Source organism: Camelus dromedarius, chromosome 4, assembly GCF_036321535.1.
Source record: "Camelus dromedarius isolate mCamDro1 chromosome 4, mCamDro1.pat, whole genome shotgun sequence".
Lineage (NCBI taxonomy): Eukaryota > Metazoa > Chordata > Mammalia > Artiodactyla > Camelidae > Camelus > Camelus dromedarius.
The window spans coordinates 64,895,371-64,921,068 of record NC_087439.1 but is presented as its reverse complement, the minus strand read 5'-3'; the positions used below and the strand labels follow the sequence as shown (position 1 = coordinate 64,921,068).

The 25,698-nt window shown below is 33.8% G+C and overlaps 1 protein-coding gene across 5 annotated transcripts in view; it reads right to left on the bottom strand.

The window, feature by feature from the left end:
* Nucleotides 1-25,698, bottom strand: part of KANSL1L (KAT8 regulatory NSL complex subunit 1 like) — a 112,943-nt gene that overhangs the window by 10,206 nt on the left and 77,039 nt on the right. For all 5 annotated transcript variants that reach the window (XM_031451848.2, XM_031451845.2, XM_031451847.2 and 2 more), the window contains 2 exons: nucleotides 9,738-9,903; nucleotides 6,943-7,050 (listed from right to left, as the gene is read on the bottom strand). In XM_031451848.2, the coding sequence (XP_031307708.1) occupies nucleotides 6,943-7,050; nucleotides 9,738-9,903 (274 nt within the window). The remainder of the gene's footprint in view (nucleotides 1-6,942; nucleotides 7,051-9,737; nucleotides 9,904-25,698) is intronic.

The following is a 25,698-nucleotide window of genomic DNA, read 5'->3' as shown; positions in this document are numbered from 1 at the left end:
TACAGTAGATGCTTGATTATCTATTTCATATATAGTACTGTGTATCTGTTAACTCCAAACTCCTAATTTATCCCTCCCCCTCTCCCTCTTAGTATCCGTAAATTCGTTTTCTATGTTTGAGTCTATTTCTGTTTTGTAAATAAGTTCATTTGTATCATTTTTTTTAGATTCCATATATATGTGACATCATAGGATATTTGTCTTTGACTTTTTTAAAGCAATTACTTTTTTAAAACTTTAAGCCACTTAATATCTGTCCCTCAGTTGCCTTATTTATAAGATAGGAATAATAAAAGCTATTGTGGGATTATGAGGATTAAGTGAGTTAATTCCTGTAATAGTCACTAGAAGGCTATCTCACATAAGTATGCAGTACATGTTAGTTTCATTGTGATTACTGTTTCTATCTGAACCTCATATTTCCAGTACTGGATTAATAACCAAATTGGCTTCTTTTTGAAATGCTGTGCAATATGGAAAGGAACAGAGAAAGAAATAATGTAGGCTGAAGTGCCAATTTCTCACCAACACTGGAAAAAAGTATGGCCTACCAAAAGTGACCGAGATTTCAAGATGACAAAGCACCCTAGAAATGATAGGCAGCATTTGTATACATAAACCATGCACAGGTCTGCACATTTACAAACACCCTAGCAGACAAAAGAAGAAACTTGTAAGTAGAGCAGAATTTGTGAGGACTCTCTGAAAGACTAATACCTTGTGAAATTCGAAGAGCAAACTGTAAAAGCATGTGGGAAATTACTGCCACAAAAAATGTGATCAAAATCAAAGGGGCTCTAGACCTGGAAGAAAAACTGGGCAGGAATATTACCTGGAGCAACTGACAGAATGACTACGCATGCCAACACCTCAGCCAGGGTCCTGGATGAGGCCTGAGCACAGAAATGGATGAGTGGATAGTACGGCAATGTATAAATGCCCCACTTTGAAACAATGTCCTGCTCATCCTTAACTGCCTCTGAAAATAGTATAGAGTGCAAATTTCTACCTCTTCCATGAAAAGGATCCTATAAAAAGCAGTGGCAGAACAGTCTCAACAGTGAATATCAAAAAGATGAGAACACAATCAAGACTCCGAAACTCTCAATACTAACAGCATAGATCAAGGAAGTAGGAACAACAAATGGGAGAACCATCTCAAGAAATAGTTAATATATATACAGAATACAGAGTTAACGGGTCTTCAAAATAACTAATATTGCCAAGAGAAACAGGCAGAAGTCTCTGGAGAGACTTCATAAGTAGAAGGTATAATTGTTCATATTTAAAAACAAGATGATCACTCACCGCTGGAATAACAGAACAGACACAGCTAAAAATCAGAATGAGTGGGTTGGAAGAGTAATTCCACAACTCAAGGAAATAGAGTGATGGAAATACAAAAAATAAAAAAATAAAGGAGGATAAACCAAAACAGGGTAACAGAGGAGAGAGTAGAATGAATGGGAGGCAATATTTGAAGAGACAATTGTCAAAATTTTTCCACAGTCAATGTTATGAACCCTAAGATTTCAGTAATACTTGTGTCAAAAAAAAAATCATACAGCATATCACTATGAAGACATCCTAAAAGTACCAGTGAAGGTATAAAAAAAAATTACTGCAAAGGAATGAGAATCAGATTGACATAAAGCATAATCAGATGCAGGAGAAAACAGCAACTTTTTAAAGCACTCAGGGAAAAGGGTAAACAATTCTAAGATGACCCCCAAGATTTCTTACCATCATCAAAGGAAGAATGCAGAGAAAGATGTCAAAGTACAATAACATGGCAGGCATGATTCCAAACTCATTTCTAAAAAGGGGTAACTAGAATTGTGAGAGTTAGGTTTTATAACATATATGTGTCTGTCACATGTTGGTGTTCCAATTGTATCCACTCATTTCAATGGAAATATTTCTAGAGTATTTTAAAGCAAATCCCAGGCAATTCAACCCATCTGTTCTAAAAAGAACTCACCACCTTCCTTGTCTTAAAAGCACAACAAATTTTGAAGAAACTTTAACCTTCTCTAAGTTGATGCTTTTTATTGAATTCTACTTAAAAGTTTTCTTTACATGTTTCCCCTCTTACTCTTCAGTGTTTTTAAGGTTTCAGTGGACTCCTGAAATAGCAGGAAATACATGGCAATCTAGAGTCTAGCGCCACACATTCTCTTCACCTGTTCTAATTATAATAACACTCTCAGCCTTTCAGTTCTTGCTTACCCAAATCCTCCCCTAAATTCCATCCTAAAATACATCTTGATCCAAGATCTCTCCTGTCTCCTGCCTTCCCTTCCCTTTCATTTATATAATCAGTAACTCTGGAGAGCCAGTTTTGTGCCAGGCAGTGTTATACCTTGGGGATACAATGTGAGCAAAAAACAGGCATGGTCCCTGCATGTGCTGTAGCTTACAGGCACTCTGAGAGACTGCAAGTAATGTGTGATAGGAAAAAGAAGTACTACTGATAGAAGATAATGAGTGTATCTAGATAGTAAGAGAGCTCTAGCAAAGGCTTCCCCAGATAGAGTGATAAGATTTCAAATATGAACAGAAATAGCTGATGAATGTAAGGGGAAGGAAGAGAGAATGGTAGAAAGGCCCAAGGCTCCAGGAAGCAGGACAAATTTGGGAACTGAACAGCAGCCAAGTAATGCAGCATAAGGTAGCGTGGTGAAAAAGAACCACGAACAGGTTGTAGACAAGCTATCTAGGCAGGGCTTTCAGGGCCCTCTATTAAATAATATTCCCTCTTGTCATGTATTTTAAAAGATCTGCTGGGAAGCATATGTGATGTAATTAGATTGAAAATATTACTTGCTACAGTGATTGAAGGGAAGTAAACATTGATTGGGCTATTTCAACAGTAAAGAGAAGGGATCATCATTAGGTTGGACTGAAAGTGGTAGAAATAAAGATACAGAAGCAGGCTTGAAGCGTAAGACCACACTGACAGTGGGGTTGGCTATGAGGAAGTGCTGGGGGAGAAGGCTGAGCCCTAGGTGCTGGCTCGCTTGTGTGGGTTGTGATGCTGTTGGTTCCTCTCTCATCTGTCCACTCTAAAAAATAACAAACTTCCTGTTTTGACATAATTTCAGACTTTGAGAAAACTTGAAATAATACAAAGAAGTCCCATATACCTTTTCCTCAGAGTCCTCAGATGTTAACATTTTAGCACATTTGCTTTATCTTTCTGAACTCCAATGAAATTAAGTTATTGACATGATGCCTCTCTAAATATGTCAATATATTTTTTTTCAAAAACAAGAACATTCTCTTATATAGTCACACCATGGTCAAAAGCAAGAAGTTAACACTATTACCTACACAGAGACCTTATTCAAATTTCACCAATTACTCCTATAATGTTCCTTATAGAAAATACTGATGACTCTGCATTCAGTTGACAGGTCTCTTTAAAGTTCTGTCATATCTCAGATAATTCCATTGTTTTGTCTTTCATGACTTGGAACATACTGATGAGAACAGGCCCTTAAGTTGGCTTTGGTTTGTTCTCACAATTGGCAATTAACTAATCAGTTCTTCAGCTTACTTTTCCCTGCTTTATTGTTACCTGAAGTCAGCAGTTCTGTCACAGTTGCCAACTCGGATGGACAAGTACAGGGTAAATCCAAGCTCTGGAGCAAAGCTACCCTAACACAATCTACCCTACAAGAACCCCTGGCCATTTGAATATACGTGAACATAGCACATTGTTTCATTTCTCCATGATGAGGTATGGGATTGTTTCCATTTTCAAAGCCAACAGGATTTGAACTACCTGGAACCTTGTTGAAATGTTGAATCTTAGAAACCATTCGAAACTTGCTGAATCAGAATCTGCACTGTAAGATATCCACCAAGTAATCTGCACACTAAAGTCTGAGAAACAGTGATCTGGAACACTTCACTCTTCCTCCAAATTCCAGTGAAGTATTTGGCATCACCATCTTTGTGGACTTTCTCTTTTTCCCATCACCCTTAACCTCTCTTCCTCTGCCTTCCCCTAGGCAGAGTTATACACTCCCTCCTCTTTTTAGAATGTTTTTTATCATGACTGTACCCATAACATTATTTAATAGTCATGTGTGTGTCTGCTTCCCCCATTACATTATAATTTCTTTGATTTCCTATGATTCACCTTTGATTTCTCAGCACCTAATAGTCTATCTGTCCCAGAGCAGTTGCTCAATAAATGTTGGACTCCAGTTTTACTTAATTCTGTACAAAAGAAAAATTAATGACCAGCCATATAAGACAAACACATAGGATGAAACCTAATTAAGGCTTAGTTATTTGGAAGGGAATGAGGAAAACAGGGAAGGAGAGATCAGTATACAAAAGAATACATTGATTTGCCTAATGTTATTGCAGCATTCAATTCAAATGTCTTCCATTCTTAGCTTTTAATTTCCCATTACCAACATGTCATTACATTATTGATACATTACTAATAATTTTGTGCCTAACATTTACACTGCCCTATATTTAAAAGTCAGATAAATAATAAAACATAAGAAATATAACCACCTAACCTCATTTTTTGCATATTCCCTTTCAAATACATATATTTCATATTTCAAATGTAATAATTTTTATTTGCATATATGTATTACTGTATTTTTTAAATCTGATAACTTGTTATTGTTTCAGATGTCTGCCCAACATTCCTCTGATTAGAGACAGTATCACTTCACTATTAGCTAGCTGTTGATATTATTTCTATTGTGGACATTCCTTTTTTATTTTTATTGAAGTATAGTTGGTTTACAATAATGTTGTGCTAATTTCTGATGTATAGCAGAGTATTTCAGTTATACATATATATATTCCTTTTCATGTTCTTTTTCATTATAGGCTATTACAAAGTATTGAATATAGTTCCTTGTGCTATACAGGAAGACCTTGTTTATCTATTTTATATATAGTAGTTAGTATCTGCAAATCCCAAACTCTCGATCTAGCCCTCCACCCTCCCTGTCCCCCCGGGTAACCAGAAGTTTGTTTTCTATGTCTGTGAGTCTGTTTCTGTTTTGTAAATAAGTTCATTTGTGTCATTTTTTAAAATTCTACATATAAGTGATATCATATGGTATTTTTCTTTCTCTTTCTGGCTTACTTCACTTAATATGATGATCTCCAAGTATTATGGACACTCTTAAAATAATCATTTTCATCATACATTTTTTTTCTTTTTTTCATCATATATTTTTTTCAATTAAAAAATGTTAGTCTCAGGGCAAATTCCAAGAAGTAGAGTTACATCATGTAAATATAACCTGTATTTCCCTATATTTCTTTAGTCTTTTTTTCCTAAGCACAGGCAATTGTTCCTTGTTCCTAGTGCTTTTATTTTTTTTCTTCTCTAACTTTTTACTGTGGAAAAATTTCAAGAAACACATATGGGAATAAGAATAATGAACTCCCCTGTACCTAGCATTCAACATCAAGAATGCTGGTGTGGGGGAGGGTATAGTTCAGTGGTAGAGTGCAGTGCTTAGTATGCACAAGGTCCTGGGTTCAATCCCTGGTACTTCCATTAAAAATAGCAATAGTAATAAATAAACTGAATTACCTCCCCTCACCAAAACAGATTGCTTGATGTAAAGTGTGACACTGATGTGAATGTATTCTACTTCCAGCTTCACTGTTTATAAAAGGTTCATTATTTGTGTAATTATCCTTAAAAAAAAAAAAAAAAAGAATGCTGGTGACCAATCTTGTTTTAGCTCTCTCCCACCAACTTTTTTTTGCTAGAGTATTTTAAAGCACATCCCAGAGGTCATACGTACATATATGTCAGTTTGAATCTCAAATAAACTAACAGGTAAAATGTGTTCCTCAGTAAAATTTGAAGCTTTCTTCATGTAATTCCTTGTTAAGTTTAACCCTAGATATTTTATATTTTCATTGTCAATGTGTCTAGATAATTTATTCTTCTATAAATTCTAACTGGTTATTACTGGTATTTATAAAGGTTACTGATTTTTATAGGTTTATTTAAAAATCTGCTACCTTTCAGAACTCCAATTCTAATAGGCATTCAGTTGATTCTTGAGTTTTTGAGATAGATGATTATTTCATCCAGAAATAATCTAAGTTTGTGTGACTTTTTTGATGTTGAGAAGATTTTAGCTTTGTAGAGAGTCAAAACACATTGATGTGTTTTCTTCCTTTCTCTGATTGCTTCCAAGCACTGACAATGTCCCCACCCCCTATTCAGAGTTTCATTATAATTTTTCAAGTTCTATTCTGAAATTTTAGTGTTTTATTTACAATTCTTGGAACCAAATAGAATTTATTCAGATACATGGTATGAAATGAGTATATAAACAAACTTTCCCCCAAAAGACTAACAGTGCTGTTTATTGAATAGTTCCCCACTTAGTGATTTACAATCCTTCCCTTATATAATAAACTATAAGCTATGTAGTCCACTTCATGAATCTACTCTCCATTTAGTAAGCAAAATAGAATCTATGCTAATGTTTTTATATGTGGTTGGGCTAGATTCTCTCAGTATTTTTTCCAGTAATTCTTTTTATATTTTCCCATTAGTTCTTCCCAATGGGCCTTCCAATTATTTTGTTAAGTTAACCGAATTCTATTAGAACGTTGAGTTACATTGCATTAAACATAAACCAACAGGAAGAACTGATATCATCACTGTTCTTGTCACCAGCACTGCTGTTTCCCCATGTTTAAATTTCTTTTTATACTTATCAATAACATTTCATAATTTTCATTATCACACATTTCCTGTAAGGATTACTCCTGTGCATTTTCTATTTGTGTGTGTGTGATTTGTGAACAGCGAATATTAAAAATTAAGGATTTACATTTATTCCTTTGTCAAATTTTATTTCCTTAGCAAAAGTAATAAGTATATGAAAGATGTAAAAGGTATATAAAGTACAAGATTTGTAAATGACATACCAGGTGATGGAGATATGATACAGTCTCCTACAAATTTATTTTCAGCAAGATCTCCTTTTATTTCAGTCTTTTTTAACAATGTTTCAAAGTGAAAATGAAGAGGCACATCTGAAAGATAAAGGGAAAAAGAAGTATTTTCAGTGAACATCACTCTTTACAGACTCCAATATTAAAGACTGCTTTCTTCCTATGAGTAGTACATAAGGTTAGAAAAATAAGCAAAAGCTTGAAAAGTCAGAACTAACAGAAGTGGCAAAATATTCTTTCTAAGTGTATTGTTAGCAGTGTTTTGGAAATTACTGATTATATGTACTGAACAAACAAAAACACTAACGATGAACAATTTCATAAACTAAAATAGTACATTAGATAAACAAAATTTCACAGATGAAATAAATCCTCCCAAAAGATCTTTAACAAAATTTACAGCAAAACCTGGCTGACTAAGTTCATTCCACCCTACCCTTGTGAACTCTGCATTTGAAATAATGAGGTTTCCAAAAGACATAATTATACGGTATTAATTACTTGAGGGAAAACCACTATAATTCAGATGCAACCTTTTATGAAAATGTCAGGTTTCACATTGTCTTAGTTTTACTAGTATTTTGAATCACAAAATGATATCTACTTTTACAAATACCAAACATGTTGACAAACTAATTTTCTTCTTTTAAATAGTTAGGAGAGGCATTCAATTCACTAAATTTAAACTCCATATGCTCACACCCAAAAGAGAAGCTAAGTAAATAAAATAGATGTGCTTCACTAAAGTGGTTTTTCTTCAATCAATAATGCGAAAACAATCATATTAAAAAGAATTCAAGAGAGACACCTAAACTTTTTCCTAAGAAACATAAATATTTTATAAAGTGGTTGATTTACTAAGTTTTGCTACTGAAAGAAAGTATTTATTTTTAGGAAAACTAATTATGAATGCATAAATCAGGACAGACCCAGGAGAGTCTGGATTTTAACAAAAAAGTATCTCTCCGTCAAATGGTGTATTTTAATGGCAGATCCATACTCAAATGTAGAAAAATATGCACACACAAAGATGGGTTCATGAGTATCAGGGAGGCTGTCCCAAGGGGCAGAGGTAGGATGGATTACTATGACCATATGAAAACTATATGATGAAACGATAAGAAGACAGGTTAAATATGCTGCTTGAATATTTCAGGATTGTGATATTTCCAATTACTAAAACAGAAGTTTGTTTCTCTAAAGAAATACCACTTAACTTTTATAAAGGGTATCACCAATTCTACCACTGTTCTTTGTGAGTTGTGGGAAAACGTGATGCAACTAGGGAGGTGTCTGTTCTACCCATATACTTTCCTTAGCACCCACATTGTGACCTTTATTAAAATATTTCATAACATTTTATTGCACTTAGTTTACATTTCAGTTGTCAAGTTAGAATGCAAGTACCTTGAGGGATATATTTGTATTAATACTCCTGACACCTACTTAGTACCTAGCATACAGCAGATATTTAGATTTTTATTAAAAGAACACAAGAAGAAACAGATAACCCTAACTAGTAGGTGAGGAAGCCAATCTTATTAGAGGGGACATATAGAATGAAAGATATTTATGCCAGCTCTCAGATATATGTCATCGAAGAAACAGATTTACTAATAAGAATACAGAAACACATTGAAGAATATGGCTAGGAGTGTGGCTCTGGAGAAGGACTACCTCAGGTAAAATCCTGTCTCCATCATTTAATAGCTGTGTAATCTCGAATGAATAATTTAACATCTCTAAGCCTTAATTTTCTCCTATGTAAGATAAAGAAGACAACAGTACCTATTCTCATGGGGTTGCTGCAAGAATTAAACAAGGAAATGTAATGTGTTTATAGGACCCAGTGTATGCTAAGACCAAATGTTAGCTGTGTCATTATTGTTACGTGTATTATTTTTGTTTCTATTAATAAAGTTTCCTCAAAGATGGCATAAAATAGTTCCTGCCAGGAACTTACTTCAAAGTTACGGTGTAGACAAGAAACCACTGTAATACTGGGAAAAACCAAGCTAAGGTTCAGGGCAGGAATAGGTAAAAAAAATGGTGCTTTACAAAGACAAGCAGTCTCTGGGATGATTAGAACCGAAAGCTGAAGGAAAGAAAAGCCCATTTGACATATCTCCCCATAAAGAGATGAACCTGAGACAGTATGAAGAATGTTTCCTTTTTAACCCTATTCATTCAGTTCCAGTGTAGATAAGACTGGAAATAGTTGAACAGAAACCAAGAACTGTAAAGAAACTTAAAGCCACCTTAGGGATGCATGGATGTAATGCCTCATTTGTACACTTGTAGATTATAGAGATTCCTGAGGTTCAAAAGTTGACTATACCTAAAGATGGACAATTTTCTTCTCTCAGAGAAATTTAATGCTGATTATAAATGGAGGAATACTATATGGCAGAGAAAACTCCATGCAAAACAACACATTAGAAAAAGAACACTGACTTACTGAGAAACATTTCAATGGCATTGCCATGTTATCAATAAAATGCTAAAAATTTAACACTCAAAGGGAGATTAAAAGCTAGGTATTTCCCAAAGCAAATCAAAATGGTTTCCAAGGAATTAAAGAATCAACTTACAAAGACAGAAAATTAACTCAGCATGTGACTAGATTAATTCCTCTATGAAAATGCTTTAGTTCTAATATCCAGTGATAACTGATAAAAGCTTATTAGGCTCATATTTGTAAGATTAAATTTCATTAATATTTCATAAAAATATTCAGTTACTTAGAAAATTTTTATAAGGAGGCTTACCTGATGGCAATGATAGAACAGAATGGAAAGAAGAATCTAACTCTGATACATGTTCTCTCAGTATTTGAGACTTTGAATTGTGCTCACAGCTACTCCAAGTTGAAGCTGATTGCAGGCAAGGCATTTGTGTAGGATTTAAAAACCTTGTTTCTTTTGAAGGCAAAGTCTGCAAGAAAAAAAAAAAAAAAAGACTACATTTTTGTTGAAAACTGAATCAGAGAGAATGTAACATAGTACAGTATCTGATTGACACCAGCAAGAAGTCCTGCATTACTAAAGTCACCTCGGAGGGGGTGCTTTACAATGACCTGGAGTAGGTGACAGAAGTTACTGACGGCTGTGAATGTGATAAGATTTGACTAGGGTTGACGCCACTAACCCCTGCCTTGTTCAAGGGTCAGCTGTCTGTTCTCCTTACGGCCTGTTGTAACCAGTGAGTGACATTAGAGTCCGCCTTAAGTTAAAATGCCAGACAATATCTACACTGGAATAACAGTGAAGTTCTATGAAGTAATATGTATCACATATTTACATTAAGTAAAATTAAATTTACAGTAAAACATTAAAAAAGATATATATAAACATGTAATATGTTTCATGAATTTGAATTTCTTAAGACAAAAATTTCAATCCAGAAATCTCAAGAAAATCACGTTGCTAAATCAAAAAAGTTATGTTGCTACATTAAAAAATACATATTCTGTTAAATGTTAGGTCTTTAAATTATTCTTTCTGGTTATAAAATTAGCATACAACCAATGAAAAATATCCATAAAATAGAGCAAATATTTTAAAAATTAATAGAGTTCACTTGTACTCCATCTCTCATACCTCTACCTCCTATAATAACAGTTAAGACTCATTTTTTAATGGAATTGATATTTAAAATGCTTATAGTAACTGAAATATTTAGATGCCATTTAAAATTTTTTTTTATTTTATAAGCTTACATTAAGTTTGTCAACGTTCTTGAGTTTGTTTTCTGTCTAACTGGCATTTTCTGTGTTTCCATAGCATCTTGGGCATAGCATTCTCTGCCACAGCATTCAAACAGATTTCCTCTGGACTGTGAGCTCCTTGAAGGGTGGGACTACAATGGCCCTGACATATGGTTGAAACTTGAATGCTCACCATATGAATTTTATTTTATTTGCTTTAAAAAAAAAATTTAAGTGAACAGAACTTTTCAAATACATGTGTGCCTGACACTATTTCATTGGGGGAAACAACAGTCCCTGTTAATATATGCTAAGATTTATCACATAATGACTTCTGTTTATTATCCACTGGCCAAGACTTAGGTCAGCTAGTCATACCTAGCTGCAAGGAAGGCTAAGAAATGCAGTCATTATTCTGGATGGTCAAGTAAATTGTTGATTTTTATAAGAAGACAGAACATGTGGATACATGGTTATAAGGATGTGAGTCATGTCCAAGATTTATTCTAATGCTGCTATAGGTATATATCTATAGGAACAGTTCCTGTTTCTTACCTTTACAAGATGCACTGGTACTTTTGACTCACTCTAGAATTATTTGTTCTTTTATGATGTCATTCAAAAAGATACAAGAAACAATTATTTAAAATTACAAAGAGAAAATGTGCTAACCTCCCCTTTTCCATGTATGGCTAGAACATTATGAATAAAAGGTGATAAAATCTGAATATTTACCATATAATTAGTTTTCTCTTGCAATTTTTCCAAATCCAGGAAACCCATTAGCCAATTTGAAACTATCCTAAATAATTATGGAGACAAGTGAGGGGCATCTAGGAAAAGGCCTTTTTTCCCCTGCAGAGAAAGTGAAGCCCAGGAGGCTGAAAAGGAATGGTTGGAGAAATAAGAGAAAAGTCTAGAGATTCCTGCCAATAAAAATTCAAATGTCTAGAGGGTGTGATCAACAATACCATATGCTGCATAAGATTCAAGCAAAAAAAGCCTGAAAAGCATCCACTACATGTTTTAACTTTAACAATGAAACATTTCATATATACAAGAGAGCATATAATTTGTAAGGAAAGCATAAAGTAGTGTTTAAAAAACACCTTTACTCACCATCCTACTTTAAGAAACAGAACAATACCAATACCTTTGAAGACTTTTCCTCCTGTCCCACCACCATGAGTCTGTGGCAGAGATTGCTACTTTCCTCCCAATATCTGTCCTCTCCCCCTGTTCTAAAACTGATTTTCAGCTGGGCACATTTCTCAAACTTCCTTGCACTGAAAAATTACTAAATCCTAGCCAGCAGACCATGAAGAGAAGTCATGTGTGCAATCTTTAGAAACTGGCCTTACAAAGGTCCCTTAGCCCTCCATTCTCCCACCTGTGATGGCGGGCTACCATAGCCTTGTGGATGAGGGTCATGCTCAAAAGATCAAACAAAAAGGCAGGAGGAGCCTGGTTCCTAGAGAACGACATGGTTGTGATGCCTAGAATATTTTCAATCTGTTGTAAAAAGAAATAAATTTACAACTTTCTTTGTTTCACTAATTGGAATTTCTGTCAAATGGAGCTAAACCAGTATCTTAACTAATACAATGTACCTCCTTAATCATATTTTTCTCTCACATTTCCAGGAGTAACTGCTATCCTTAATTCTAATTTTATCATTTCCTTGTTTTTTTCTTTATAGTTTTTCCACACAAGTATATGTACTCCTATATAATTTACTATTTAAGTCTGTATGCTTTAAAAATGTATATAGACAGAATAATACTAATGTACTTTCCTGCTTTAGTACTCAACATAATGGGCACACAATTTATCATTCTACTGTTTACAAATATCTAGATTGTTTCCAATGTTTTACCATTAAAAAAAATGCTAGTAGGATTATCATATTTTTCTCCTGGCACATGGGTGCAAGATATTCTCTAGAGACACTGCTAGAAATGTAACTGCTGGTTCTACAAATGCATGAATGCACATGTTCAACTTCACTAGATGATATATGTTACCAAGTAGTTGTAACTAATTTATACTCCAACAGAGCACATCGTAGTTCTCACTGCTTCAGATCCATCCAGCAAGGGTATTGTCAGACTTCTTATTTTGGCCAGTCATAGAGCATACAAATAGTATCTCATGGTTGAAATTTGTATTGCTCTCTTTACTGTTTAAATTGACCACCTTTTCATACCTGTAACTGGCCAGTTAGTTTTCCTTCTTTGGGGAAATACATGTTTTGATAATTTTTTCTATTGAGATGTCTTTTTCTTGTTGTTTTTTTTAAGTTCTTAATATACTCTAGAGTTACAAATCCTCTGCAGGTTCAATATGTTGCTCCCTGTCTGAGCTTCTCTTTTCACTTTTTTGGTCTTTTAATCAACAGTTATTCTTAACTTAAATGTTTCCTTTATAAATAGTTTGTACTTTTTTGTATCTTGATGAGGAAATCTTTTGTATTTTGATGAGGAAACCTTACCCTAGTGATTCACACTTTTAAAGATTGTACTTTATCTTCTGTATAATTTTTTAAATAGCTTAATTTCCACCAAAAACCTATAGAATTTTGTTTAAAAGCACTGAATTTATAAATCAATTGGAATATTTTTAACATTTAAAGAATTTTGATATCATAATTAAAGATCATCCAATCCAATCCATAAATATGGCATATCTCTTCATTTATTTAGGTCATCTTTAATTTCTTTCAATAAAATTTTAGAAAATTTTTCTTTTAAAGTCTTCACATATTTTGTTAGATATATTCCTAGGTACTATATAATATTTACTGTTTCATGTAAAAGGGATTTTAAAATAAAATTGACATATATTGAAGATATCCCACAACTTTGCTAACCTTTCTTATTCTAAGAATATTACTTCTTGTTTCTTTTAGTTTTCTATTAACCAGACTGTCTACAAATAATGGCAATTTAGTTTCTTTCACTCAATCCTAAAACCTTTATTCATTATTATTTATAAGGTTGCAAGCATGCTAGATGGGCTCACTAGTTCAATAATAAATGGAAATTATCAAAGGAGACTATTTTTGTTCCTGATTATAAAGGAAATGCTTTTAATTTTTCAGGATTAAGAGTGATGTGGATTAAGAATGGTTGTAGAATTTTTTCTTATATTCTGTATTGGAATATATTCCCACTTTGCCAAAAGTGTTTTTTTAATATGTTAATGTTGAACTTAGTCATATACTTTTTGTGACTCTAGTGAAATGATTACATGGCTTTTCTTTTTTAATCTAATAATGTGACTATTACATTAACAGATTTTTAAGGGTCAAACCAACCTTGGATTCTTCTCAAGGAATCTTGCTAGTGGTTTATCAATTTCTTTTTAAAGAACCAGCAACTGAGTTTGTTTAATTTCTATACTGTATATGGAAATTTATTGCATATGTATGTTTGTTTTTATATTTCATTGATTCCTATCTTATTAGGATTATTAAAATATTTTGTTATATTTTTGCCCCTCTGTTAACTTAAACTTATAGATTCTTTTCTTTTAGTGGTTCTCCTGGAGATTACAGTGTGCATCCTTAACTTAATGGCTTTTAGAGTATAAAACAAATTATACCTTTTACGACTTCCCTGAAAACAATGGGACATTAGAATACTTTTTAACTCCACTTAATCTCCCCTTTCTTTGCTATTTAATTGTATATATATTTAAAACACTACAACATATTACTATTTTTGCTGTCAACATTTATATTATCCATATATTTATCCTTTCCATTGTTCTTAGCATCTTCCTACAATTCTGTTTTCACCTGGGATCATGTTCTCTCTCCCTTTGCTATAATTATAGTGTAGATTTGCTGTCAACAAATTCTCTCCATTTTTACTTATCTGACATCTTTGTATATCATCATATTTGAAGAATATTTTTGTGGATACAGAATTCTAGGTTGGCTTTTTTTTTTTCTTTTAGTATTTTAAGGATATTCTGGCTTTCATTGTTTCTGTTGAGTAGTTGTCTTATTGCTGCCCTCATTTGAAGGTAATGTGTCTTTTTTACCCTGACTGCTTTTAATATTTTTCTGTGTCTTCACTTTTTAGCAGGCTTGTAATAATATGCCTTGACATAATTTCTATGTATTTACTCTTTTGAGGCTCACAGAACTACCTGAATCTTTGGGTTGATGTTCTGTTTTAGTTTGGGGAATAGTCTCTATTATTATCTGTTCAAATGTTACTTCTGTCCTATTCTCTCTCCTTCCTTCTAGAGTTCAATAAAATATATGGGTAACTTTTCCTCACTGATTCACAGATTCCAAATATCTGATAAAATAATCTGTTTTTTCCCACTTGTTCTCTATTTTTCCAACATTAATTGTAGCTATTTTAATGTTCTTGGCTGTTAAATCTTAAGTATCAGAATCACTCGATGGTCTATCATTTTTGTCTATTTTTTCTCTTTTGAAGTTTGGTCATGTGGTCCTGTCTTCTGGGATGCCTAGTAATTTTTGATTGAATGCCAGATGATATTTTTTTTTTAAAAATCACAAAGTCTCCAAATGATATAGTTTCTCTAGAGAGGGTTCTCTTTCCCCACTTCTCATAGATAAAGTGCAGATTTCTCTCCTTTAATCATATTGCAGAGTGTGCTCCGTTAAGTCTAGGTTGCAGCCCTAGTATGTTTTATATACCTGATTTGCTCCTGGCCCTTCAAAGTTTTCAGCTAAGTGTTTTGGTATATTTTACAGAGTTTCCCCTGATCATTCAGTCCTTTAAAAAAAAAAAAATCTTAAGAGTATGCTGAAGAGTGCCACTCTGCTTTGAAGAGGCTTTTGTCATTGATGTTTTAAGCCTGCTCTCTGCAGCCCGAGTAGTTAGCAAATGTTATGAAGAGAACATTGGTCAAAAATGTTCTGAAATGAAAACTGGCCGTGTGTTTTGGATCGCCCAAAACATATCATCTATTAGCATCTGCACCAAATTTGAAAATTTTTGCCAAAGTTCCAGGGCAAGAGTGGTTGCAGGAGCCAGCTCTTCTAGGTGTTTCCCTCTCTGAAGTCATATAATAAAACTTCTCCTCTAAATTTTATATTTATTAATTTCTTCTCATGTCTTCCAATTCTCTTTTTCCTCTCTGTATTTCATTTTCCTTTCCTTCCTTCCTTTTTAATTCCGAGGATTTCCATTTTCAAGCTAGATTAGTCATGCACTGTAAAAATATTCTTCATATTTTATATTCTAATATTTTGTATCTGAAGGCTTTCCTAAGATAACTGTCACATCATATTACTGGAATCAGAAGTTCAATATTGGATCTGACAATTGAAAGGTCACTCTGACCTTTAAAAATTGTTTCAATAAAATACTTTTGTTGGACACCATACTACAGCAGGGTAAAGAGGGAAATAAAATAATGATATAGCAGTGCTTCTCAGGAAACCCAACAAACGATAGAGATAAATAGAAACACTTTCAAACTTGTTGTGGAGGAAAGAGATTAAACAATAGTTAAACGGGATGTGTTATTAAGAAATCAGTTTTCAGTGCACCAGAAACTAACACATTATAAACTGATTATATTTCAATAAAAAGTTTTTAAAATAAGAAATCAGTTTTGAAACTAGAAAAGGCAATTCCATTTCTGTCCATGAATAAACAAGTAGAACCTAATTAAATGTAAAAGCTTTTGCACAGCAAAGGAAACCACTGACAAAACGGAAAGACAACCTACTTAATAGGAGAAAACATTCACAATATGATCAATAAGTGCTTAATATCCAAAATTTATGAACAACTTATACAACTCAACAGCAAAACAAACAAACAAACAAAAAAAACATCCAATCAAAAAATAGAAGACCTAAATAGACATTTTTCTGAAGATGACCTACAGATGGCCAAGAGGCACATGAAAAAGTGCTCAACATCACTAATCAACAAAAAAAATGCAAAACAAAACCACAATGAGATATCACCTCACACCTATCAAAATGGCTATCATCAAAAATCTATACATAACAAGGGTTGGTAAGGACATGGAAAAAGGGGGACCTTGGTATACTGTTGGTGGGAATGTAAATTGGCGCAGCCACTATGGAAAACAGTATGGAGGTTCCTCAAAAAACTAAAAATAGAACTACCATATGATCCAGCAATTCCACTGCTGGATATATATCCAAAGAAAATGAGAATACTAATTTGAAAAGATAAATGCACCCCAATGTTCATAGTAGCACTATTTACAGTAACAAAGATATGGAAGCAACCTAAGTGCCTATCAATAGCTGAATGGATAAAGACAATGTTACATATATACACAATGGGATAAAAAAAGAATGAAATGCTACCATTTGCAATAACATGGTTGAACCTAGAGAGTATTATGCTTAGTGATATCAGTCAGACAGAGAAAGACAAATACTCTATGTTATCACTTACATGTGGTATCTGAAAAATAAAACAAATGTATATAGCGAAGCAGAAACAGACTCACAGATATAGAGAACAAACTAGTGGGTAGAGGGAAGGAAGTGGGGACAAGATAGGCGAAGGAGATTAAGAGATGTAAACTACTATGTATTAAGTAAATAAGCTACAAGGGTATTTTGTACAGCACAGGGAAATATAGCCATTGTTTTGTAGTAATTTTAAATGGAGTATAAGCCATACAAATATTGAATCATTATATTGTATACCTGAAACTAATACAATATTGAAAATTAACTATACTTCAATTTTAAAAAGTACAGCTATGGGGCTTATATTAAACAACTATTTTCAGAACTTGGACAACAGGCAGCATATGACTTATCCCTTAGAGAAGAAAAACAAATGAGATGATCCTATAAATCTATCAGATTTTTGCACAAGGAGGGGGATCCAAGTAGAGTATGACAGTCTAACTGACTTGAAGAGACAGATGCTAAGTTTTGGGGAGAAAAAGCTGGCTATAACTTGTAGAAGTGCTGCCATAGAAGAGGAAGCTATGCAGAGAAAGGGCTGCAGAAATCCACACTGGGTGCATTCCAACCTTTTGTCAAATAATAATCTACATGTGCAGAGAGCGAAACAAAAGAGGCCAATCTAAGAACAAGTAATTTCCAGGGAAAGAAAAAAGGCAGGGGAAAAAAAAAGAACAAACAATACATGGGAGAAAAAAAAATAACAAACTGGTCGACTTAAACCAATGTCGTGGATATAAGGTGCTATCTCATTGTTTTAATCTGTGTTTTTTCAAATTACTAATGAAGTGTCCACTTTTTATATTTGTTGGATTGGTAGAACCTCTCTTTTATTAAGTGACATGTTCAAGTCTTTTACTCATTTTTAATTTGTTGACACTTTTTCCTTCGGTAGTTTCATATTCTGACTGTGAGTTCTATGATAGTTACATGTACAGAAAATATCTTCTCTCATGGTTGTTTGTGCTTCACTGTCTTTTCAACAGAAATTCTTCATTTTTATGTAGTTACTTTCACAACTTTAAGGCTTACTAGGATATTTTCCTACTTTGAGATCATGTATTCTATAGTAGGTTCTAAAATGTCTTTTTAATATTTCCTTCTATTTTTAATTCTATAATTTACCACTGAATGACTAATACATAGTAAGGAATAAGAGATCCAATTGCATTTTCCCCATATGAATAAGCAATTTCTCCGGCACCATCAACTTAAAAAACTATCCTTTCCTGACCGCTCTCCAGTACCACCTATCTTAAGTCAAGTGTACACATACACTCAGTCTGTCTCTGAGCTCTCTGCTGTTTCGTTGTTTATCTGTCTAGCCCTGTACACATGCACCAATACCATACTGTCTTAATTCCTATAGCTTTAAAATACTATTTGTTTTCTGGTAGAGTAAGTCCTCCCACTGTGTTCTTTGAGAGTGTCATATTTATTCTTGATCTGTTGTATTGCTGTACAAATTTTAAAATAAAACTGTCAAGTTCCAAAATAAACAAACAAAATCCCATACTAAAATACATAAAACAGATGAGATTTTTGATAGCCATTGTCTTAAAACTATGAGTCAATTTTTCTGTAATGGATTTGTACATCTTTGGCTAGATAGATTACAAAGCACTTGATAATTTTCAGTATCATTATAAAATAGTACCTTTAATTTTACTCTTTGCTGGAAAATAATTTTATAAACTGATTATGAATTCAAATAGTTTGTTTATTCTTTTGGATTCTCTACAAAAACAGTCTACAAATGAACATCTTGAGTCTTCCATTCTAAATTTTGTATCTTTTACTGTTTGTTCAGCTGTGCTGGAAGATCTTTTCAGTAAAAGACAGAACACAAAAGGCAATGGTGGACATCCTGTATCCTTCCCAATCTCAGAATGAAAGGCTCCAGGTTTCATGATTAAGTATGATGTTTAGTGTACATTTCTGTAGATACCCTTTTAAACATCAGATTAAGAAAGTTACCTTCTATTCCAGAGTTTTTACCATGAAGAGACAAGTAACATTATAAAATCTTATTTTCCGTTCTATTTAGATAATCAAATAATTTCTTTTACCTAACTATTACACTATTTTCTAATGTTAAATCAATCATGAATTCCAAGTATGAAGCCAATTTTGTCAAGATGTCATTTTCTTTACATACATTGTTCGGTTTAGCTGTTAGCATTTTGTTTAGAATTTCTGCATCTCTGTCCAGAACAGAGATAAGCCTAACATTTTTCTTTTTTTAAAAACCACCCTTGTTATTTGTTCATATAGATATTATGGTAGACTCAATTTCTTTTCTTTGAGTTTATATAAGGTTGGAATTATATTTTCCTTGATTATTCAGTAGCATTTGATGTTCAGTGAAGTCACCTGAATCTCAAGTTTTCTTGTGAAAAGAATTTTAATGATGGATTCAATTTCCTTAATAGTTATAAACTATTCAGGTTTTCTATTTCTTTTTTATACAACTTTGATATGCTACATACTTTTAAGGACTTTGTCTATTTTATATAAATTTTCAAATTTAAGGACATAAAATTGTCCTTTTTTTCCTCTAGTATTATTTTTAGAAAGATGTATATTTTTAGCAGAACACACTGCCATTCTGTGTATAATTTAGGGTTCTATTTTTAAGGAAGAAAGGGAAAGTTGATATTGCATGGGCAAGGAGCTGGGAGGTATAAACAGAATCCAATAAGAACCATACTGACTGAGCAAAAGAGCTGGAAAATGACTAGCTCTAAGGTCTATCAGCCAGAGCACTGATGTAGCTTGCAGAGTACAATAGTGTCATAGCACTAGAATCATGGCAGAATACCTAACAGTCAGTCTTTCTCTAAAATGGTATAATACTATTAAAAGATTTCTGTATCTTTTTATTCTGAAGGTATTCTGTTGTTAAAGGTCAAAACTCTAAGTTGTATGGTCCCTGAAACTCAAGGTATCTGTTATTTATTAGATAATCTAAATATTTTGACCTTCATAAGAACCCAAGTATGGTCATGAAAAAGAACAATTATTTTTAACTTCAAAGAAACCTGCAGGACTGATTACAGATCCACATTCTGCATATGCATAGCCTTTCTAGAGGAAAGGCAAAAAAGAAGAGAGTAACTAATAAAGCAGACTAGGAACAATAAGAATGTGTGTTGTAGGCCAAAAACCCTTCCACTTCCAATGAAATAATGAATAAGATGTTTCATTTCTTAGAAACATCTTAAATAAGTCAAAAACAATCAGCTAACTTAAACTTTGAGGTTCTTTTGTCAAAAATTTCATAAAAGTGAACACAGCTACCACAAGATTAAACATTTTAACAAAGATGTTTTTGGATAAATATTATTAGGCAGCACACAAACTAGCACTGGCTCAGCTTCCTTATGATTTTTAAGGAACTAAAGGTACGTTATCCCCATGTACTGAGCACCTTCTGAACTGCACATGCAGGTGGCCTGTAAACAACAAAGCACTGCATTCATTTATATATTCTAAGTGATATGGCAAGTGAATTAGTCATTTTAAGATGTTAATGTTGATACGATGACAACTTGGTACAGGAATGGCAAATAATACAGCATGTCTGCCACCAGTCTGTTTGCCTAATTTGCAACAAAGATTGATAATTAATCGTGGAATCCCCTTTCCCAAGCCCAGATGCCAAAATCTTTCTCAAACAGAGCTTCAGAGAGCCAACAGCCACTCAAGTCAACTGCAGTAGGCAAGAGAAATGGAGAACATTCGGCGTTCTTTCCTTAGTGGCTTGAAATAAGTTAATACACAACGTAAAAGAGAATGGACTATAAAGAAAAAATACATAATCAAGCACTATACACGTTTAAAGCAAATGACGTCAGGTTTGTTTCTTTGTGTTCTGAAAGGTACATTTTACTCATCCGCTTCACAATGGAGTTTAGAGCATTATGAACCAGATGACATTAAATTGAGAGCCAGATTGGGCTCATGTTCTGCTGCTACTTAATCCCTGATATAAGTGTTACTATTAAGACTTACTTGGACCCTTCTACACTGCTGGTGGGAATGCAGTTTGGTGCAGCCACTGTGGAAAACAGTATGGAGATTCCTCAAAAGACTAGGAATAGACTTACCATATGACCCAGGAATCCTGCTCCTGGGCCTATATCCAGAAGGAACCCTATTTCAAAATGACACCTGCACCCCAATGTTCATAGCAGCACTATTTACAATAGCCAAGACATGGAAACAGCCTAAATGCCCATCAACAGATGACTGGATAAAGAAGATGTGGTATATTTATACAATGGAATACTATTCAGCCATAAAAATCGACAACATAACGCCATTTGCAGCAACATGGATGCTCCTGGAGAATGTCATTCTAAGTGAAGTAAGCCAGAAAGAGAAAGAAAAATACCACATGAGATCACTCATATGTGGAATCTAAAAAACAAAACAAAACAAAACATAAATACAAAACAGAAACAGACTCATAGACATAGAATACAAACTTGTGGTTGCCAAGGGGGCGGGGGATGGGAAGGGACAGACTGGGATTTCAAAACGTAGAATAGATAAACAAGATTATACTGTATAGCACAGAGAAATATATACAAGATCTTATGGTAGCTCACAGAGAAAAAAATGTGACAATGAATGTATGTACGTTCATGTATAACTGAAAAATTGTGCTCTACACTGGAATTTGACACAACATTGTAAAATGACTATAACTCAAAAAAAAGTTTAAAAAAAATTACTTACTTGGGCATTTTACAGAGTGAACTCAGCAAATACCATGATTTGCTGTAGTTCTTCTTCCTCTTTCTTTGATCACATCAAATCAGTTACGAATACTAGTCATTTCTTCCTTGAAATGTTTTTTTTAATACCTGTCCATTTCATTCCCCTCTAAAGCCTTACATCTGGACTACTGTAACAGCCTCTTTTATTAAAATAAGTAATTATTAGTTTTATTAGTGAGTCTTCACAGTCTCAAAAAGTAGATTTTATTTTTTATTTTTTGAAGTATAGTTGATTTACAATGTTTTGTTAGTTTCTGCTCTACAGCGTGGTGACTCAGGTATACCTATATTCTTTTTCATTACAGGTTATTACAAGCTACTGAACATAGCTCCCTGTGCTGTACGGTAGGACCTAGTTTGTCTGCTTTGTACCTGGTAGTTCGTATGGACTACTGCAATAGCCCTTAACTGATCTCTGTTTCTCTAATCTCTTCCTGGTGCAAACAGTACTTTTCAGAGGTACCAGGTCACTCTTTCCAAACTAATACTTGGATCATTTTGCTTTCCCACACCACAACTGTCACTGATTTCCCCAGTGTTGTCATATAATTGAATCATCATCATTGTTCACATTTGATGAGGATTTACATGCCAAGCACTGGGCTAAATATCTTTCAAATGTATTATCTTATTTTAACATCAACACAACTCTATAGGGCAACCATTATTTTTCTTTCCTTCATTGCTTGATTCAGCTGTCTTAATTTGGGGTTACCCACTCCCCTAAAACAGATCCCAAGTGGAAAACTGCTTAATGGTCACAAATTCCTCCCATCCCTGTATGTAAGTATATCCCTTTGTTGCAACTCCTATGTACAGATGGAGTCTATTTCTCCACCCTCTGGAATCTGGCCTGGCCATGCGACTTGCTCTGACCTGTAGAATGCAGCAGAAATGATGATATTGAGATCCAGGGCCTATGCCTCAAGAGGCTTGTAGTTTCCCCTTGCCATCCTGGAGCACTGTCCTGAAGTGCCATGTAAGGAAGCCATTCTAGTTACTGCAGAATGAGAGGCCACAAGGAGAACTAAGTCTCCTTAGTCAACAGCCAGCACTACCTGCTGAATGAGTAAGTGAGGCTAACTTTTTCCAGCTCAATTAACTCTTTAGCTGAATGTAGCCACATAAAGGTAGCCCTATTTTTATGCACGAGGAAAAGAAGGCAGTGAGTGATCTGCACAATGCTACACACTATTGTTAAGAAGTAGAACTAAGATTTCAACCCAGTATGTCTTCTAGAACCTATGCATGAAACCACTAAAACGTGCTGACTCCCCAGATTTACCTGTAATTACAGAAGGTATATTTTCTCAAAGAAATGTTACACATGCTATAAATTTGTCTCTACAAGTCAACCCATAAAAGTCCCTGTAGTACAGAATTGCTACAGTAATGTGAGAAAATCCTCCACCAAGATACTTCTACTCTCCAGAGCAGATGCTCCAACAGGGGGAACTGAAGTTGGTGCAGCATGGAAGAGGAAGAGTCGGCTTCCCAACAGAGCAAGCATATATATAGGCTCTAAGTCACCTCCTCCTCCTCTTTCCATCAGATGCCTCCTACACCAGGGAGCTAACCTATTTTCTGTTTCAGAGCCACTGTTTGTTACCTCAATTCAGATTTTTCTTCTCCTTTCCCTCAGTGTAGAAGGGAATATTCATCTCTTGTTTGCAATTAAATCTACATGTGCTTCTGCCTTGTTTCCCCAACAGGAATTTAAATCTCTGTAAGACCATGTCTTTATTTTTCTCTAAAATTCTTAAACTATTTGCTCACAAAAGTAGCCTGCATGCACATAAAGTTACAAAGCTAATCATTTCACATTTTAAAAAGTAAATGAAAACCTTAAAATGGAATATTTATTGTATATACCTTAACTTACATAATTAGATTATTTTGTTAAAACAGTCTTATGATTTAATAATCTATGAAATAACAATGAGATTGACTATTGAATACCAAGAAACACTACTTTCACAAATTTGTCTTGAGAGACAAAAAGAACACAGAAGAACAGAATTTAAATCAGGAATTGTTCTACTTTATTTTGTAAGGGTTATAATATTTATTCTTAATTGTAAGTTTTACTTCAATTTATAAATATGTGAGATCTACTACAACTGTTATCATAAATATATATGAAATGGCTTTTGGATTACACGCTAAAATTTATGAATAAAAAAATTTTCCTGCTCAAAATAGTTTCACACCCCTCATTCCATAGTCCTAGCTTGACTATTTTATATTTAATTTACTACTTTTGTAGGACTTTGCAAAGTACAAATAGCATTCTTCAGAGTGACAGTATCACTGGTAAATAGTTTACCAGAGATTATCAGGGTCTCCTAGAGACAATATGGGTTAGTTATGTTTACATAAAAGCAAGGAGAGGAAAAGAAAAAAAAAATAAGTTAGGGAACCTAAAAGAATCCTATGGGAAAGCAGGAAGCTTGCATAAGAACACTAGGCACCATAGGGGATGGGAGACACCATGAGGGAAGGACAGTAAAGGACAAGCAAGGGTCCCTCAAACAAAGTTTCACTTAAGTAAAATTTGGCCTGAGTCAAGTCTTGATATTTATAGCATGGTGACTTACAACTTATATTCAGGGGCTGCTTTGAAATATTAATAGGGAAGAAATAATCACCACCATGGCCACCCCCCAATATGGAGGAAGGTAGTTGGGAGCATGACCAAATGAAACTTTGGGCTTTTTCCTAATGCCTTTCCCGACTCCTAGCCAAACTGTCTATACTTTTATCAATTTCATATAAAACATTTAATATTCTGATCTTTGATCTGAATGACTGAATAAATTTCTTGGCTTATTCTTACTCACTTATCCTGTTTCTCTAGAAAACTATATCCAGAATTCTAACCTTGGGTGTCAGAAGCCTCTGTCCTCTTGTCCCAGTGGGGCAGAGACTCCCCCTGCCAGGAGGTGGTCAGGGTGGCCTCTGTTGTCTAAGCTGAAACACCAGCAGGGTAGGGCCTAAGGTTGCATAGTGACTCATACTCTTATCAAGCAAGAGCTGAAGAAGTATATTATGGCCAAATACCCACTTTTTTCTTTAATTCTTTTTTTTTTTAATTGAAGTATAGCTGATTTACAATGTATCAGTACAGGTGTACAGCAAAGTGATTCAGTTATACACACACACATTCAGATATATATATATATACTCTTTCAGGTTCTATTTTATTATATGTTATTACAAGATACTGAATATAGTTCCCTGTGCTATACAGTAGGTTCTCATTGTTTATCTATTTTATATATAGTAGTATGTGTATGTTAATTCCAAATTCCTAATTTAACCCTTCCCCATCTTTCCCCTTTGATAGCCATAGTTTGTTTTCTATGTCTGTGAATCTATTTCTGTTTTATAAATAAGTTCATTTGTATCATTTTTTTTAGATCTGCAAATTCTGCAAATAAGTGATATCATATGATATTTGTCTTTCTCTGACTTACTTAATATGATCTTAAATTCTTAATTGCAAATAAAATTGAACTTTAAAGAAAGCTATTAGCCACAATTTACATTTTAAGACTTAAGAGTATTATTCTGGAAAACATATTCATACTTTATCTATGCTTGCCAATGCATTTTCCTGATTCTAAAGATAACTCTATAATTCAGGTAGATTAAGCAATGTTATACCAAGTATAAAAAGACATAAGACTCTCCAGGAATAAACTAAAGTTATTTTAATAAAGAATAAGTAAGTAATGTATGTATGAATAATAATGAATATCAAAGGATATGATTCAGCTTGAAGATAAGGC